This window comes from Morchella importuna, assembly GCF_003444635.1.
Source record: "Morchella importuna strain M04M26 chromosome Unknown Morimp01GS024, whole genome shotgun sequence".
Classification (NCBI taxonomy): Eukaryota; Fungi; Ascomycota; class Pezizomycetes; order Pezizales; family Morchellaceae; genus Morchella; species Morchella importuna.
This window is the reverse complement of record NW_025763421.1, coordinates 646,738-664,578: the sequence shown is the minus strand read 5'-3', so window position 1 is coordinate 664,578 and position 17,841 is coordinate 646,738. Positions and strand designations below refer to the sequence as shown.

The following is a 17,841-nucleotide window of genomic DNA, read 5'->3' as shown; positions in this document are numbered from 1 at the left end:
CTCGTGCGCAATTGGTACGGCGCATGGCGGAACGAATAAACTTGCTGTGTTACACATAGAGGTCGAGCTTTTGCATAATGCAGCATAAATTCCGCCATACTTTTTTTTCTTTTATTTTTTTCTTGTTATGATACAAAGGATCGCAATTGATTGAAGCAGCAAATATTTCTCTTCTTTTTCTTCTTCTCGTCTTTTTTTATCAAAGCTAACTAGAGAGCTATAATCGCATCTACTAGAGTATAATAACCATCATGCATCCCCTCTACCGCCTTCATCATATACACCCAATCCATCTCGTCTGATACATATATGTACTCACTCCCCTGAGTTTATAACACCATCATGACCGGTTTCGAAACCAGTATAAGTAGGAGTAATGTAAAGGGAGTAAATATACATGACAAAGAAAGTACTGGCCATTACATACTATTAATCGGACTAAAGTATACTTATGAGGAAAGGAAACCCAGAGACCATATGAAATAGATGCAAATTTAAAAAAGAAAAGCCAGGTAACAAGGGAAAGAAAAAGAATGAAAGAAAAAAAAAAATGAAAAAAAACGCCTCAAGAAATGATGTGTCGCGAAAACCCCTTGTAAAAGTTATGCATATCCTCAACGCTGCCCTCTTTCCCCACCCTTCCAGTTCCCAGCTAACCCCCCCGCATCCCATATACCCCAAGTCATGAATTTTAATCTCATGAAGAAGCCAGAAAGAAATGATTTTAAGAAGAAAACAAAAAGAAGAATGAACATGAAGAAACAAACATAAAATACCATAATCCATGAAAAGTTTAGACGTTTTCATTATTCTCGCATCATTTCACTCCTTCCCCTTCCCCTTTCCCATTACAACATCCTTGCCCCAACTAAGGGTAGATCCGCGCGGTGTTAGCCCGGCAGTTCCTTGCCCTATTGAATCGGCAGCGGCAGCGGCAGCAGGTTGATCTGCGAATCTGATTCCCGGGCTCTTTGTTGGGCTTGTAGGGGTTCCACGGAATTTACCATCATCATCACTATCAGATTCGTCTTCAGCAGTGATTCCAAGAGCGGCTTCTCGGCGCTTCCTCTCGGCAGCTGTTTCCTCATCTCTCTCATCACCGAGCTTCTCGGCATTAGCATCGGGGACGCCAGCCTTGAATCCCGAGTTAGAAGTGACGGTCGCAGTGGAAGAACCCGAAGGATCCTCTCGTGACATCAATCCTTGGGATGATGGGATTTGTTGAAGCTCCTGTTGGCCTCCGGTAGCGTTGCTTCTTAAGGCTTTCACAAGTTGTTCCTCTTGGTTGCCTGTTAAATCACTCCTGCTGACCATGGCAGCACGGGCATGAGGATCCATCTTCTGTAGTTGGTGAAGGAAGTCTTGTTTGCTCATCTTCCTTCCGCTCTCGTCATGCATACGGAAGTGTATACCGTGACTCCCACGAGACTGCGAGTACACAGTCTTAGCATCAGAGTCGTCGTCAACTTCTTCTTCCTCAGCAGCGGATGAAGGGCCAGCTTTGGATTTTTTCTTCGCAAACATTGTTGCCCAATCTGATAAGGTTTTCTTCTTCTGAGTTCCAGTCGGTTTGTCCTTTGGAATTTTGTATCTCCTGATTACTTCACCGTCTTCATCCTCGACGATAATATTGTCGTCAAATCTATAAGCCCAAGCGGGCTTTCTAGTTCGTCCGTTACTGCTGCTTTCGGCACGAGCTGCATGTAGCGCAGATCTTTCATCGGTGACTGCCATTGTCAGTGGTAGAGATGACTGTGTTTTCTCGGTATCCTCCCGTCGTTTCTCTTTTTTAGCCTCGTTGGGATGTACAAGTTTTTTTCCGGCGGCCTGAAGATGGCTAGTGTCGAGAGGGTCGACGCCTTCATGTTCACGTTCTGGAGACCTTCCTTGTCCCACGACATCACCTTGCTTGTTCTCAATAATAATATCGTGTCCTTCTTGGAAAGCGTTCAGATTACTCTGGCCATCTGTGGGCGATGTTGGTGTTTGTGATAACGGAGATGTTGGTGATGCAAGTTCATATCCATACTGTCTTCCTCTATCTGCTGCTTGTTCTGGAACTGCAACTATGATGTCCTCGTGTCTTCTCCCCCTAGGCCGAATTGCGGATTCAGAGATCGGCCCACCAGGTCCCATCCCAGACTCCCAATTCTTTCTACGCTTAGCCTTGATACTTGCTGGTCTCGAAGCTGGTCGGCTGGCAGCAGGGCTGTCGAGAAGTTCCTTTGACAACAAAAACCCGCCGCCGCCGCCAGAAATACCACCAGGAGGTGGGAGAGTTCCAGGGGGGAACATTCCGCCATTTTCCGACTTTTCATTCATCTCATCTGCGTCGGGTCTTCTGATACTCATAGAGGTCTTTGGGGTTATTCTTGGCATTCTCGCAAGCCAGCTAGGCTCCTCATTCGCGGTAGTGTAAGACATGGTGATCTTCATTGTATTGATACGTTTACCCAAGGTGAAGACTGCAATGGAGGATCCGTGAACCACGATTGAAGATATGACCAAAAATGTTGTTATAGGCCATATCAACTCGATAATCATATAGTTATGGCTCCCAGGCTGCGGTAATACTGCAAGTGGCGTGGTATCTCCAGTCTCCAATTCGGCCCTAGCCAAAATAGCAACGAAAATGGCACCTACACCAATAGGTCCAAAGTGGCCAGCAAATAGCGCTTCTCGCCAAGTTTTGATATCGGGTATGAGAGGCTTCATTGCAACCATAATCGGAATTCGCCGGAAGAGAATAACCAGTAACGCTATAACGACCAATCGCCAGGGTGTGATACCCCAATCGGGACGGTTATAAGACGACCACGGGATAATTGAGCCGAAGTACACAAAGTACGCCAAATTGAGTAGCAGATCGATAACGTTAGAAACGTGGGATTCCTCGGTCTTCTGCGCGAACCAGCCATCGTTTGAAAATGCAACACCGGCACAGAATCCAACCAAAAGATCGTCAAGCCCCAACATACTACCTGTACCAGCGCACCAGAGTGCGAGGACGAAGTAGAACACGAGGAAAGATTCTCGATCAATCAAATTCTTCCTTTCGGCCCATTTGATGGCTTGGCGACCTGCATACCCAATGCAGACGCCGTAGATAGATCCGAACAAGCATTCATATAAGACTGTCAGACAGAACCAATGCTGGAAAACAGAAGTTGCATCCGGGCGGTAGTGGATCAAGTACAGTGCAAGGTAGATGAACGGGAATGCCATCCCATCGTTACACCCAGATTCGGCAGACAGTACGTCCCTCAAATGCTTCGGGATACGCCTTGCAAACTTCCCCTTACCAACGACAGAGGACGCAAGAACAGGATCGGTAGCGGTGACGCAGGCGGCACATGCAAGGGACTCGAGCCAGGTCAACGGCTCAATCATCCACCAGATGAAGAGTGACGTGACAAGCCACCCCCAAGTCATAACGGGGATCAGAAGTACCAAAACGGACTTCCAATGGCGTTCCATATATTTCTGCACAGCATCCAACCACGTAAGCTTGTGAAACCAAACTAGGAAAATACATGTAGTCATACCTTAGGCAATTCTACGCCTACTGCAAAACACTGGACAACTAAGACGATCCGCGAGGCCTCGAGCGTGATTTGATCAACATTTCCCCATGTACTAGGATCCAACAACCCTGCACCGTATGGTCCGAATATAATACCACATATCGTCGCCACAGCTAATAAGAAATCATCAGCAAACATTCAATATAAAAGGATCGAGAGTGGTAGCATACTAGCTTCGCCAATATACAGCTTCTCCTTAATAAACAAGGATACAAGCATGAAAATACTGGTAAAACCACCGAGAATTATGTACGCCAGATGTGGCTTATTTATCTATATGAGTCGTGGATATTAGCTTAAGACCACTGATACCCTCATGATAGCGAAAATAAAAAAGCAAAAAGATATATTCGGCCCCAATCTCAAGTCACCAATCATCACCACTGAGGTTCACGAACCCCACGCCAAGATCGGTGCCAAGGTGTGCCAATGTATGCCAATGTATGCCAATGTATCCTTGCATGATCACAACCAAAAGTTGAGTAAAGACAAGAAAAAAAGCGAGGAACTCCATGAAGAGTAAACAAGCAAAAGCTCAGCCCACAAGAAAATATCTTGAAGGAATAAGCTCGGTTCTTCCTCGGAGCTCCTCCTAAAACAAATTAAACTGCCGAGAGGACCCCGACAGATTTTCCCGAATTCGGCTCCAGCAGCGGCAATACCTACCAAATCTACCCACTCCTATCATCTCATACAGCGGCTTGGGACCAAGAAACCCAAGACTCCAACTGTGATGCGGTGCATACCACCCTCCCCAAATTGCGCGCAAGCTTGCCTTCTGCCAACCGTATTCCTCCGAGATCCCAACAACTGCGACTAAAGGATAAAAGGAGGGCAGAGGGGGAAAAAGGAAGAAAGAAAAAAAAAGGCTGGGAGACATAGAGACAGAGGATAGAGAAGAATGATCAAGGTACTTACGTTTAGATGATCCCAAGCCATCTTAGATTATTCCTCTTTTTTTGTTTCGATTTTTTGTTGTAGTTCAGGTTCCTCTCAGTGGATGTCGTGAGGTGAGGCGATAATTCGTGATTTAAGAACCAAGAACGGTTAAGAACTAGCGTTCTCTATTTTCGCACTAATGTGCTCCCTCGTTTCTTGTCCGCGGGATTTTGAAAAGCTTAGGTAGTGAACGAGTAACAAGTTAACGACTATTTCCTAGAAACGAGAATCAAACGGCCAAGCTGTCAGTCAAACGGCTACTGTCAAGGAGAAACAAGACCGAATCTTCGTCCTTTCAGACCCGCAGCACAATAAAAGAAAGACAAACCTGTCGTGTCGAAGCTCACAGAGGCTATCACGATTCAAAAACGACTGAGTCAGTGCGGAGCAAAGAGGCTTCTTTGGTGGCCGCGTCCGATGATGGCAGTGATTGGGCACAAGAGCCGCAGACTGGAAGATTTAGATGACCGCTTCCGTTGATTATCCAATTGTGCACGTCCCAACGTGATGGAATCGTCACCACAAATTGACCCTTTGTGCGAAGAAAGGTACAGTTGTGAGTGTGGATAAGGAAGTCAAGAGGGAGGAAGAAGTCAAGAGGGGAGGAGAGAAATAAGTAAAGAGAGAAGAGAAGGACCAGCAACAGTGGCAGAAATGAAGGACAAATCATTGGATAGTATGGGCAAAAATGAAATAACCCCCCCGGCTCTTTACAGAGTACTAGTTCAACCGCATAACACATAAGCGAGAGTCCTTTGGTATCTGGTCTCTCTAAAATCACACCTATTGCAGCAGGGTTTCTTCCGTACGTCATGCAACTATGAACCGTCAGCCAGCCAAGACTTCTTCTCCCCACTTCGGGGCTCCTAACAGATTGATCCGTTGTCTGGGCGAGATCAACCACAACGTTAACCAAGAAACTTTAGATTTTAATTTTTATTACTCGTGGGATCTGAAAGATTTTGGGATAGTTTCGGTGATGATTACCTACCCATATCTTATTCTATGTTGAAGAATTTTAAAGTAAGTGGAATGCCTGTTATTATGCAGGCGTGCTTTTTAGAAGCCCCCTTGACATTGCTGTGGCTTCAAGGCTAATGCAGGTATAGATACCATGTATTTTCAAACTAGAGTAGAGCTGCTTGTCAATACTCTAGAGCACACTCTACAGTACTTTAGTCTGAACAAGCTGGACACTTGATTGGAGTCTGCAGTTAGAGTTAGAGTAGAGTACAACGTGGGAGCTAATAAACCCCCACTACCCACTACCCTACTTTATTAATAGGTACTCGAAGCAGAAAAGCTTTGAATTAAAATCGCCAAATACATCCATCAAATATCCCGGCCCCCACCTTTTCGTCATGGTCACATCAAACCTCTAAGATCGATGGAGACCGACATGAGATGAGACAAGCTAAACATCTACTAGAGAGACAACGGGGCTGGGAGAAATGATTCTAAATCAAAAGAAAGCTTATGAAGGATTTGCGCCGCGGCCGCGCATAATGGAACAAGGCCAGTATATGGTGGAGGAAAAGAAATAAGTACAGCTGAAGTTACGCTTCATGAACTCAGTATACAACCCTGTAGCTAGGCACAGAGCATTAACTCCTCGGCGATCTTTGTTTGGCGAACTAAACAAGTTAGAGCAGGAGGCCATATGGCCATTCATTGTAAGGTACGTCTATTCTTGGGGGTGGTCTGTTGTTTGTATGATAAACTAAATCCGACAGGAATCTGATATTATGGAATAAATAGCAATATCAGCGGCGCGCATATCATTATTGATTCTCTGAGGTACAGTGCGGCCTCGGGGGCTGCTTCTTTCGGTCTATCGTCTGTGTGTTGGTATTCAAACCATATCAAAGACTTCTGTGTTCATGATTGTCAGGTTTGAGATGATATTCTCAAATTTAAGCAAGCATAGGGCTACTGATCGAAATCATCTGATGCTGGAAATATACAGATTTTAAAGGTCTAATTATAATTATACTGAACTGATCCCGAACCACCAAACTTAATTAAACACGATTCCAAGTTTAGGTTTTACAGGCCAATTCTAGTAGTTACGTCTGTTGACCCATGATTTAAAAAAATAGTTCAGTAGTGGCCATTAGTAGGCATAGTTGTCCCGAGGGTGGCAAGAAAACTCCATCGTTGCGGTATCCTGCAGCTGGTCAGAATCCCAACAAAGCGGTTGGAAATCAACTTGCACGAGATTGCTCATAGGATTCATGTGTAATTAAGGTTTGGGGACATCTATTCGACTGCTCATCAGTCTGGAAACAGGATAAAACCTCTCGAATAAGTACCGGCCTGCGGGAACCTAATCCGGCGGGAAGTTGCGCGCGTCTATGTACTAACAACGCTCCACGAGATCACAAACCCGTGATCATTTACCGTACATATGAGACGTACTACCACCATAGTACTCTACATAGTTAGACATATCAATGTGTACTACAGTGTGCCTTGCTACTGCACTTAAGCCACAGAGATTTGCAGCTCTCATACGCTTACCTCATATACCTACTAAAAGTGGGTTAACTAATCACACCAGTAATGTTTAAGATTTGCTGGTATTGTTTTAACTAAGAGTTACTGATCTATATACATGTAGATACTAGTACTCACACATGTACATGTCTACTCTATAAGGCGCTAATGTACCTATCCAGTCATTACTCTACCTACTGTTTGTGAGGGTTCAAGACTCACATGTATACCAGTAGTCAGATCTACAGATACATTAGTACCATATAAGGCAAGCGATTCGGGATAGCTTTCATCGGGACGATGACAGATAAACGGCGCCAGATTGGATGAATATCGAGTAGGGAGCTATAGGCCGACAGCGCCTGAGATAATGCTCGCTCTTAATCTTAAAGCCGTAGTTCGCTCCTTCCCTCAATGGATACTTTTTTGGGTCATTTCTAATGAAGTTTTTTGGCGTGATTCAATTGGAGGACTCGATCTATACTAGGAAAATGATTTTAACCCCGGGACAGATCATTAGGGAGTTAACTCCATAATCCAATACTGGCACAGTTCAGTAATCCACTTTTCATCATATGCCAATCCGGATACCCTATAGGGCTTCTCATATGCATCTGACTATTGGCAAGATCTTAAGATCACTGATCCTTGGATCCTATCTTACTCAAGTACATCATATCCAGTACATACATCATATGTACATATAATAGGTCGAAAGGAATACGAGAACAAGTTGAGACACACTCTCTGAACCGTTGAGTTGATTAGAAGAGAATGATCTTCAACTACCATGCCGCTGTCCCGACGGTAGTTGGTTAGGCATTGTGAAACCTTAATTCAAGCCAGTTTATTCGATTATGAAGCGAAGCACAGTTAAGTACCGTTTCTTCATGTTGGATTGTTGCTATAGCATGTAAGCAAAGCAAATCAAACCGGAACACACCGGTAAGCCCATTACATCTGTCAATGACAGGAAATGCTAGAACTAAACAACACCCAGGTCAATAGTACACTGCAACAGGCAGCAACACCAATCAATGCTGTTTTTTCTCTCGCAGACAAACACGAAGGTTTTGATATTACGCATTCAAATTGTTACCATCGCATTGAGGTGAAAAAAATGCGCCAAGACGCTGGTTTCCTAAATTCCGTGTCTTGCCAAGACCCCCGTCCAACCACCTCAAAAATTCCTTACTCTACGAGCCTACCTGCGAAGCTGCGTACATGTATGTACATGTATGTACCTACAAGCAAGCATGCTTGTTTAAAAAGCAGTATGAGTTTATTTCCAGTTTTCTTCTTCTTCAGAGGTATCAATATCATCTCAACTATTTAATATGTTGTGGGTGTGAAGAGGTTGCTTTCCCGGTACGTACCCTGAGTGACCAAAAAAGCGCCGTTCATGAGCAGTCAGATTTCAAACTCCCCTATCAGCCGGGTTTGGAACCGAACCACACACCTATGTACGAACCTGGCTGGTTCGAAAATGAACTGCCGGCGCCGTTCCCAGCGCAATGGACCCTGCATGAATGAGCGCGGCTCTGCGGGATCTAAAAAATTGGAGGGCTGGGAAGTGATTCGGTGAAAAACCTGGTTTATGGACTCATGGACTATCACTCGGCCGGGAAATGATTTCTCAGAGTGATTGATTTATTAAGTATATGTAGGTCGGCACCGCCACACTTATCCACTCTTTGAGTGTCCATTCTTTTTGTTGTTCTGTGCAGTACATAGCGCACATGGCTGAAACTAATAGTGACTAAACGGCTGCCTACAAAAGGTCTGGAATTTTTGTTTTTCAGGCCTCAAGTTCACCGCGTAACTTGATAACTGAAAAAATATCGATCTCCCATGGCCAGGTAGTACACGTGTATAAAGAGCCAACGATATCAAAGCAGGCAAGTTATAGATCGGGCGTCTCGTGCTTCAACGGTAAGTGTGCATTCGTGGACTAATACCAGAGGAAGAAGTCTAAACACGAGACAAAACGCATATGTGTGTTCTTATATTGATCTCCATACATCGAAATATTTTGGGCCAGACGGAATCGGCCGGGTCACAGTCAGAGCCTTTGAGTTTTTAGGCGAATTGCTGTCCTAGCCTTGGAGAAAGAATCGCTTCAACATGTTACACAAGCAAACACGGCGGTGCATATGAGTCGGAAGGCTAGGTACAGTGCGCAGTGCACCCTGTGATGTGTGTGCGCGCGTGCGGCGCCAAGATTTGCCGCGAGGTCAAACGTCGTACATGCAGTCATGAGTTGATATGGATGGACCTGCAGCTGGGCTCAAACAAACTTTGGTATTTGGGAACCTTGGGATATGGGCTGAGTACGGAAACCTTCCAGCTGGTATCTGGAGTCTATATGGGTTTAAGGGTCAACGAGACTGAGGTTATTACCAGCGTTTTAGGCCTCTCTTGAAGAGGTGTTGTGTTAGGAGTCTTATAATCCTAGTCAATTATGAACACCGAGTCATAAACTATGATCTCACCAGAATAGGAGGTAACCTTTTATATTTGGTTTTGAGCGATCATTTATCCACTGATCTTATGTTGAAGTTGTCATGAAATGTGATCGTGTTTCGCAAAGTATTTGAAGCGCCTATTGAACTTACTGTAACGTGATATACGTTGAACTTAAATAGGGTCCTGAAGGCTTTTAAGCTTTTGCCGCTGTTTTAATCTTGGTTTGGGTGAGAGTGGTGGCCGACTCCATAGTATGTATATGCATAATACTCAGCTATATATATGGCCATGAGTCTATGACGATTTGAAACAACATTGACAACATATAGGCCTAGAAATGAGGGCATTCTTTCCATCCTAAAAGCCTGACCTCTAGAGAAGAAGTAAATATAGTCCGCGTAACAAGAATCATGCTGGCCTCAGTATATGTATATGTATACACGTACTTAGCTCTTAAGCATCAATCAATCTGTCACCAAAGCACGTCACATTTATCAAAGGATGCACAAGAAATAGTGATCTGAACATAATTCGTTACTCCAAAGGTTTTATCTTTACAACAAAACCCCTTTGCCTAACTAACGACAGGATATTTACAACTCCGGTTCTCATTTACATGGTAAACCAGAAAAAACGAAAGAATCCATCACGGATCAACCAAAGCAACAAAACAAAACATAGTCCCTTTTTCCTTTTTTAAACGGCAGAATCAGAGTGCTCGGTAACCGGCTTCTCGGAGAATTCGCCACCGGACTTTCCAAGATGCACAGGGCGAATCTCCTTTGAAACGTGAGTCCTCCACGCTGGGGTCTTCTCCTCAAACATCTCCTCAATCTCCTCTAAACTCTTTCCGGCGGTCTCTGGGAACAAGAAGAAGACGTGGATGGTCATTGCTGCGCAGAACACACCAAAGACGATGTAAACCTTCCACTTGATGTTCTCGAACGCTGGAGGCACAAAGTAACCCAGCGCAAAGTTGAAGATCCAGTTGGCGGAGGTACAGATGGCGACGGCACGACCACGGAGACGGAGAGGGAACAACTCCGGAGGGTACGCCCATGAGACAGGGCCCCAGGTAACGGCGTATGAGGCCACGAACAGGTATGAGCAGGCAATGACGGCCTTTGAGGCGTGACCACCGACTTCCCAAGAGGCTGCAGCAACACCGTCAATTCCACCAGGGGGAGCGGCGTGACCGTAAGAGGCGAGGAGACCAGCGTTGGCGAACAACCAGGTCATCATGAGGGTAGAGCCAATGAGAAGGGTGGGACGACGTCCGAAGCGATCCATGTAGACCAAGGCCGGGAAGGTCATGGCGACGTTGATAACGTACTGGATAGACGAGGAGACGAGAAGGGTGTTACCGGTGAGACCAGCCATGGCGAAGACGTAAGTAATGTAGTACATCATGACGTTCATGCCAGTAAGTTGGGACCAGATCTGGGTGAAAAGACCGATGTGAGTCCTCATAATCATCTTTGGCTTGAACAATTCCAAGAAGGTCGCATCCGCATTGCTCCTTTCAAATTCAACCAAGGCCCTGATATCCTGAATCTCCTGGGCAACATATGGGCTGGTGCGATCACCACCCCCGTGCATCAAGGCGATCACATTCTCGCTTTCCTCCCACCTATCCTGCCTGGCTAACCATCTGGGCGATTCTGGCAAGAAGAACAGACCGAAAAACAAGATGATGGCGGGGACCATCTGAAGACCCCATGGAATACGGAAAGATGATGTTCCCTTAAGGTAGGAGCAGCCGAATGAGATGTAAAACATGATCATGATACCCCAGGTGATGGCCCACTGCTGGCATCCGACAAGACGACCACGGATATCGGCGCGTGCAATCTCGGTGATGTACACGGGGACCTGGGCTGAACAGATACCAACGGAGAAACCGTTGATAAAACGGCCGGCAACAAGCATTCCAATGTTTTGAGAAGCGCAGATGATGATTGATCCGATACACCTACATGCCGATATGTTTGTTAGCTCGTGTTTCCAAATATTGACGCTTATTGAAGAGAAATACTGACCAGATGATGGCACCGATCTGGATAGTATATTTACGACCAAGCTTATCTGAAAGCCAACCAGAGCAAAGTGCACCAACGAACGAACCACCGGGCATGGCGGCTGTGATACCACCCTGAGTGTCCGAAGGGATATTCGGGCCGAAGTATTGGTTGTATGCATCGGTACCGATACTGGAAGTAAAATGAACGTATCAGTACATGAACTTTACTCAAAGCAGAACGATTGTTCAAAATATCGGGGAATAATACTCACATGGCGGACATCGACGAGATGTCAAAACCGAAAAGCGCACCACCTATACAGGCGATGGCCGTAATGAAGTAGATATTACTGATGACATACATCTTGGTAGAAGTGTAGAAGAACCTCTTCCAAGTCGATTATAAGACAAGAAAGCTGTACTAGCTATTGAGAATGGAGAGGATGAAGAGAAGGAAAAATAGTGCGGGACCGGAGCCGACTTTATATAACCCAGGTACCGCATTTGCTGGTCAAATCCTCCGGGTAGGTTCCGTATTGGGCCCTCATTACCTTGAGGCAGGTCAGCGTTGTGTGCTGCTTGATCTGCTGCTGCTGACCTGACCTGTGTAGTACGCAGCTCACGGACAGGGAAGAAAAAGAAAACTGCGATTTTAGGCAGGCAGACAGGCAGGTAATACACACGCACTCATTAAGTCGTCGGTCATATATGTCATATTGCAACCAGTTAGACCCCTACATGGGAAAATTCCGAGGACCTGACGGCGCACGCAAGTATTACCCAGGGCTGCCGTGCCCCAAACCATTGCAAGCATACAGTAGCAATTAATTGACCCGTGATTTGGAAAAGTACATATCACATCGATCCTGAAAACAGCCGAGTCACCGATAATATTGCTATAGCGCTAGCTAGAGTAGCTGGCCATTTTGGCACAGAAGTACCGACGCTTTCAATAATGCGTACTTGTTGCTTGCTGTAAAGAGAGCAAATTTCACGCCATATACCCCACGTGAGTATTTCCCCCACACCCCGGTTTTCACTGGGATAAATTGAGTTGTAGGTATCATAGCAAGTTTATCCAGATATCGGCTGCTCTAGAGTACGGTAATTAGATAAACAGTTATTATTTGCGGAGGAACAGGCGGTTGCCTACCTGGGAATCTTGAATCTAACGTTAACCAGATTATATGTACATGATGCAAGGTAGTTGTTGCTTGACGTACAGGGAGCGTGAGGGCAGGGCCAGCCAGGGCCAGCCAGAGCCAGGACCGATGCGACCCAATGCCGTTCGTTTCAGAAGCGAAAGGAGGCTCTAGGGTTGTTGTTTCTATGGTCTTGGCAGCTTGCCGGTTTTTCCGAAGTCCGTTGCTGACGTCATATTCCGACCCTGATGCGGCTCACCTCTGCTGGAACTGGCAAAAACAGACGTCAATCCCTTTTTGCACCCAGCATCCTTTCCTTCGATGTTGACAGCCCAGCCAGTTAACTGACGCCCTCTTCTTCCCCACGCACAAAAGTGGAGTAGTAAATCTTTCGAGTGGCGTTATTTTCGATTACTGTTTGGTTCCGGGGAAAGAGAGAGCGGAGAGATTCCTGGAAAACCGAAAACGATAATTCTGTTAATCGAATCTGTGGGGAGGCTGGGGAAATGGAAGAAAAAGGTGGAGTCGACACTGCAAGGTTAATTCAGAGCAGATAACCGCTAAACTCAACAACACCTGAACCTCGCAAACAGATGCTAAAACATAACCCCCCCCCCCACAAACAATCTTTTGTCAGGGCGCGGTTAATTCAGAAATAGTCACGATATGGTTCCGGTGACCTGGATGAATATTCATGGGAGATTTAGATTTACAATCACGATGTATGGTGGCAAAGATACTGGAAAGGTCACGAGTACCATAAACTATTCCTTGCAATTGAGTAGTTACTCACTGCATATATACCACAACTGAAAGCACCCCATCCGTCTATGGACTAAACCCGGATTATAGATTGTCACCTACATGATTCTAAAATGAAAATGAGAAGGGAAAAAACAGATAAAGAAAAAGGGACGATGCCTCGGCAGGTATCGTATCGTATCGTTTCATGCTGGCCAAAGCTACACCTAGTGAGCGATATTCAGGCACGTTCCAGTAGATATGACAGATTGGCGTTTATCTATCAATCGAAAGATTTATGGGGAACCAGTTCGCAGAAACCTCGGGGAAATTGAGATAAAACAAGCTGTTTCTCCAGGCATCCGGGAGGCTGCAGGGAGCATTGCTAGTGCACGAACTCGGGTTCCATGTCTAGCTCCAACTGCATGCATGGATGTTAGCAATTGCAACTATTTTTCAAGCTCGTGGTCTCCTATGTTCAGGGAATTATATTGCACTTGTCCATCTTGATTCTTAATTCTTCAGCTGGAATTTCCCAGAACCAAATATCACCAAGAAGGAATGTACAGTTTGAGGTCACGGTCGAACTTCTTGGGTTTCCTTAGTGCAACGTCGTCAAGCAGCAGCCACAACCATCTTGGCTCGCCTTATTTTGCTTGCCAATGCCCGGAACAACCTCTTGCCATGCAATGGCTTCCGAAACACCTACCAGGGGCGAATTTATCCATCTGCATTCATCCTTCCGGTTTCCGAAAAGCCACGATCATGCACCTATCCCGTATGTAACCTCCCTACTAGGTACAAACCTCCATTTAGGCGCCAGAGAGGCCTACGATTTGATGACTACTCTTTACACAAAGAAATTTTTCTCGCCCATTTCGGGATCTTGATGATCCGTGCGTGCGGCTACACAAGGAAGGGGGAAAAGGAAGAGAATCGGCGGTGGATGTTGTGTTACGTATTGACAGCATGTGTGGCAGCTATGATCAACTTCACCGCCATTTTCACATTTTTCTCGTGGACGACCCGCCGGGAAGATACATGCTGCTGTCAACCATGTGGAATGGAAGAAACACCGATTCTACGTGCCGTAGTCTAGCTAGCTAGCTAGTCAAGTAGCTATCCCGGTGGTACTAGAATTTTTTCTGATATACGCGTCAACGTCAAAACGCGTGCAGACGATATTCTGGGCCCCCGTTTGTATACGCACATCTCCACATCCGTCCAACTGTGGAGTACCATAGACCTAGAAAATAGGTACGGTCTTTACGCCGACCCTGGAAATTCGGTGTTTTGGAAAGGGATTCTAGTGGTATCAAATCCTTTGAAATCATAAGCATCCCCACAATTTACCACGCAACACCTTAACTACATGTAGTCTTATTTTTCTCTCGGGCTCGACCCCGCCTATCACCGAATGGTACGTACATACAGTCCATGTATCTCGCTAACCCTCAACTTGCTCCACTTGGGGAAAAAAATCGACTGAGACAATCGACTGAGGTTTTTTGCGTTTTTTTGTGGGGAAAATTCGAATCTATCTGACCAGCTAGCTGGCTAGGGTTATGGTTGGATTGGGGTCTTTTTCTGGGTGAATAATAATCAGAAATAAGTCTACTCTACATACACTCTATTACGCTCGGTAACTATATGCTGGTATACTAATGGGTTGGAATCGAGGGATTGCTTGCAGAATCGGAGAAGCTTGGTGAATGAATAATGCAAGATATTGAGTTTAGATATCTTCTCAGCCTGTCTGTACCTATTGGAATTGTGGCCCGGGGAGGTCAGGAAATTTCTTTGCAAATTTACTCTGGATGGGTTTAATTGCGATTTATCATCAAACAGGCAGTCCTTGTTTTTCTCCAATATGGCAGCACTCGAATTTCGAACATCAATACGTTTGGGGAGAAGATAATCATAACTATATGAGTCGACTCTTCGAAACAAACCATCATTATTATTAAAACAAACATATATATCTCACCGTGGGTAGTATTATGGGTTGTCAAAATTATCCGGACGGTCGCGTCGCAACCACACAGATTAGCTAGAATGACCGATTTTTGAAACCACTTCAATTGACTTCGTATTGAAGCTTAAGATAATAGAGGTATAAGAAATCACAGAAATCAAATCTCTTGTACTCTTTCCTTATGGTTGTGGAAAAAGGCGACGTTGAAATTGAAAATTTGGTTGCAACAATGTTCAGATAATTTTGTCAACCCGTAATACAACCCCCCCTCCCCTTCTCTCAACTTCATCCACACACGCAACACACATCTCGAGCTCAAACAAATCATGAAACAGCATGTAATACACCCTTCCCACCACCATCCCTCCTCCTACTACCACCACTGCTACTGATAACAGTCACGTCCCAACCCCTCCTCCGCAGCCCCTCCAGCGCCCGCCTGCGTACGGCCCCCATATTCTCAATGCTCGGAAACTTCCGCGCACGCTTGACCCGCTCCCTTTCTTCTTCTTCTTCCTCATCATCATCCTCGCATTGGTCTAAAAGCCTCATGAGGGCCTCTAGCGCCTTCTCGCGCGTCGACCGCTTTTGCCCCACTAGGCCCTTGGGCTTCCGCCGCAATATCTGTGGTGCGCGCTGCTGCTGGTTGGATGGCTAGAGGTTTAGGGATATATCAGCCACGACAGGTTTGGGGGATATGCTGCTGCATTGACATGCAGCTATGATGTGTGTGGGTGGGTGGAAGAGACTGGGGGGAAGGGACTGGGGGGAAGGGACTGGGGGGGCATACGGACATGAGGAACACTCTGTACAGTCATAAATCCCGATATCTCCGGGACCTGAGGATTCTCGGCGTCCTCCTTCTCCCTCTCGAGCTCTTTGTACAGCTCCTCATAGCTAGGGAGCACTCCCCCTCTGCTGCTACCCTCCCGTGCTTTTTCGCCCCGTTCTATGACTGCTCGTGCATCTTGCCCGCAGTGGTGGTGCGAGTCGATGATGGAGGATAGCAGGGCCTCGAGCTCAAAGAGAGTGCTGGTCTTGCGCCGCGGCGCGGGGAGGTAGGGTGCTGGTGTTTTCTCGACGAAGGCGGCGGTGGTGGTGGTGGGGTTCTCGTTCTCGGACTGCGCTTCTGGGGGCGCTGCTGCGGCCTTGCGGGAGCGGGAACGGGAGAGGGAGAGGGAGCGAGGGAGGCGGCTCTTGAGGGTTTTGAACATTGGAGGAAATGCAATTGATACTTTTGTAGCTGTAATAATTATAATATCAAGAGGAATATAGTACTATGTAATTACCAGTAGTAACCAGCAGTATAGTATAATAGCGAAACTCACATCACTACGGAATTTACGGACTACATATAATGTCCTGGTTGCTGTTTATTTGTTTATTGTTTTGTTTTGTAGTCTTTGTTTTCTACATTCCGAGTTACGTAGTTGATGGCTTTGGGGATTCGGAATGTAGATTCTTGGGAATACAGCTCAAAACTCGCCGTCACGAACCTCAAAGCTCTAAAGCCACGATCTACATACATACATACATACAATTGCAAAGCCAATCACGCTGCAGTGCACATCTCAAAGAATGCCATGCCATGCAGCACTTACAAAAGCCACGATACGCAATCCCGAACCCGAAGCCACAATTACAACCTCAACCACAACCCCCACGCACGCACCCATTAGGCAGCCCCCAATGTTGCTGTAGTTATTCCGGCTGGCCTCCAGGTCACAACTCACGATCTCCACCACACACGTACACGCGCGCGCGCCGACAACGGAGCGGCCGGAGCTCAGGAGCACACATTATTGCGCATCGTGGGGGCTGGCGAGCGGTAGTCAGTCAGTGGGTTAGCGAGTATAGATATATGATGTCGCTAAAGCTAAAGAAGTATGTAGCTACATGGGTCATGGTGGGTCAGAGAGCGGTGGTTTCGACTGGGGGGTTATATGTTAGGGGGTCATATATATATATTGGATCGGCCGGACATACGGGGGGTTGCGGTGACTGCGTCATGGTGCGTCACTCGGGTGTGATTGGGGGGTCTTTAAGGGTTTATTGTTGTTAATTCATCGAAGAGGGATGGTGGTGGTACCCACCACACAACACCGCGCCGCCAGCTAACTGTTAGGTTTTAGACCTAAAATTCTAATGAATCGATTAGTCAAATATGTCAATCTCAAGCCCCAATCCTCGAGTGAATAGTTTAGTGGAGGCTTAGGCCGTAGTCCTGCCCTTGTGTGATGGTTATGTCCGTAGGTGTCGATTCTAACGACCGATATGTTCGATCATGATTATGAAGCTATAAACTAGCACTATAAAGCGAAAGCTGTCAGTATAGTAATTACACTAGAAGCAAGGCCCCTACGACCACGCGTGTATCATTGACCACAAGGGCACGCACCTCCGTCGTTAGTTATCGGATCGTACAGCCACTCTACAAAAGTGTTCGTGATTTGGTTTTAATGTCAGTGCACAGTGTGA

The 17,841-nt window shown here is 46.1% G+C and overlaps 3 protein-coding genes across 3 annotated transcripts; all 3 read right to left on the bottom strand.

The window, feature by feature from the left end:
* Nucleotides 1–822: 822 nt before the first annotated feature.
* On the bottom strand, nucleotides 823–4,523 carry LAJ45_07599 (uncharacterized protein; the record flags this gene model as incomplete). Its single annotated transcript, XM_046117155.1, has 4 exons — nucleotides 823–3,483; nucleotides 3,546–3,697; nucleotides 3,755–3,857; nucleotides 4,503–4,523. The coding sequence occupies 4 exons, from the start codon at nucleotides 4,521–4,523 to the stop codon at nucleotides 823–825; spliced, it is 2,937 nt and encodes a 978-aa protein (XP_045969800.1).
* A 5,658-nt stretch (nucleotides 4,524–10,181) lies between these two features.
* On the bottom strand, nucleotides 10,182–11,869 carry LAJ45_07598 (uncharacterized protein; the record flags this gene model as incomplete). Its single annotated transcript, XM_046117154.1, has 3 exons — nucleotides 10,182–11,457; nucleotides 11,525–11,695; nucleotides 11,778–11,869. 3 exons carry the CDS (start codon nucleotides 11,867–11,869, stop codon nucleotides 10,182–10,184), a joined length of 1,539 nt encoding a protein of 512 aa, XP_045969799.1.
* A 3,818-nt stretch (nucleotides 11,870–15,687) lies between these two features.
* Nucleotides 15,688–16,577, bottom strand: LAJ45_07597 (uncharacterized protein; the record flags this gene model as incomplete). Its single annotated transcript, XM_046117153.1, has 2 exons — nucleotides 15,887–16,017; nucleotides 16,154–16,577. The coding sequence occupies 2 exons, from the start codon at nucleotides 16,575–16,577 to the stop codon at nucleotides 15,887–15,889; spliced, it is 555 nt and encodes a 184-aa protein (XP_045969798.1).
* Between the last annotated feature and the right edge of the window lie 1,264 nt (nucleotides 16,578–17,841).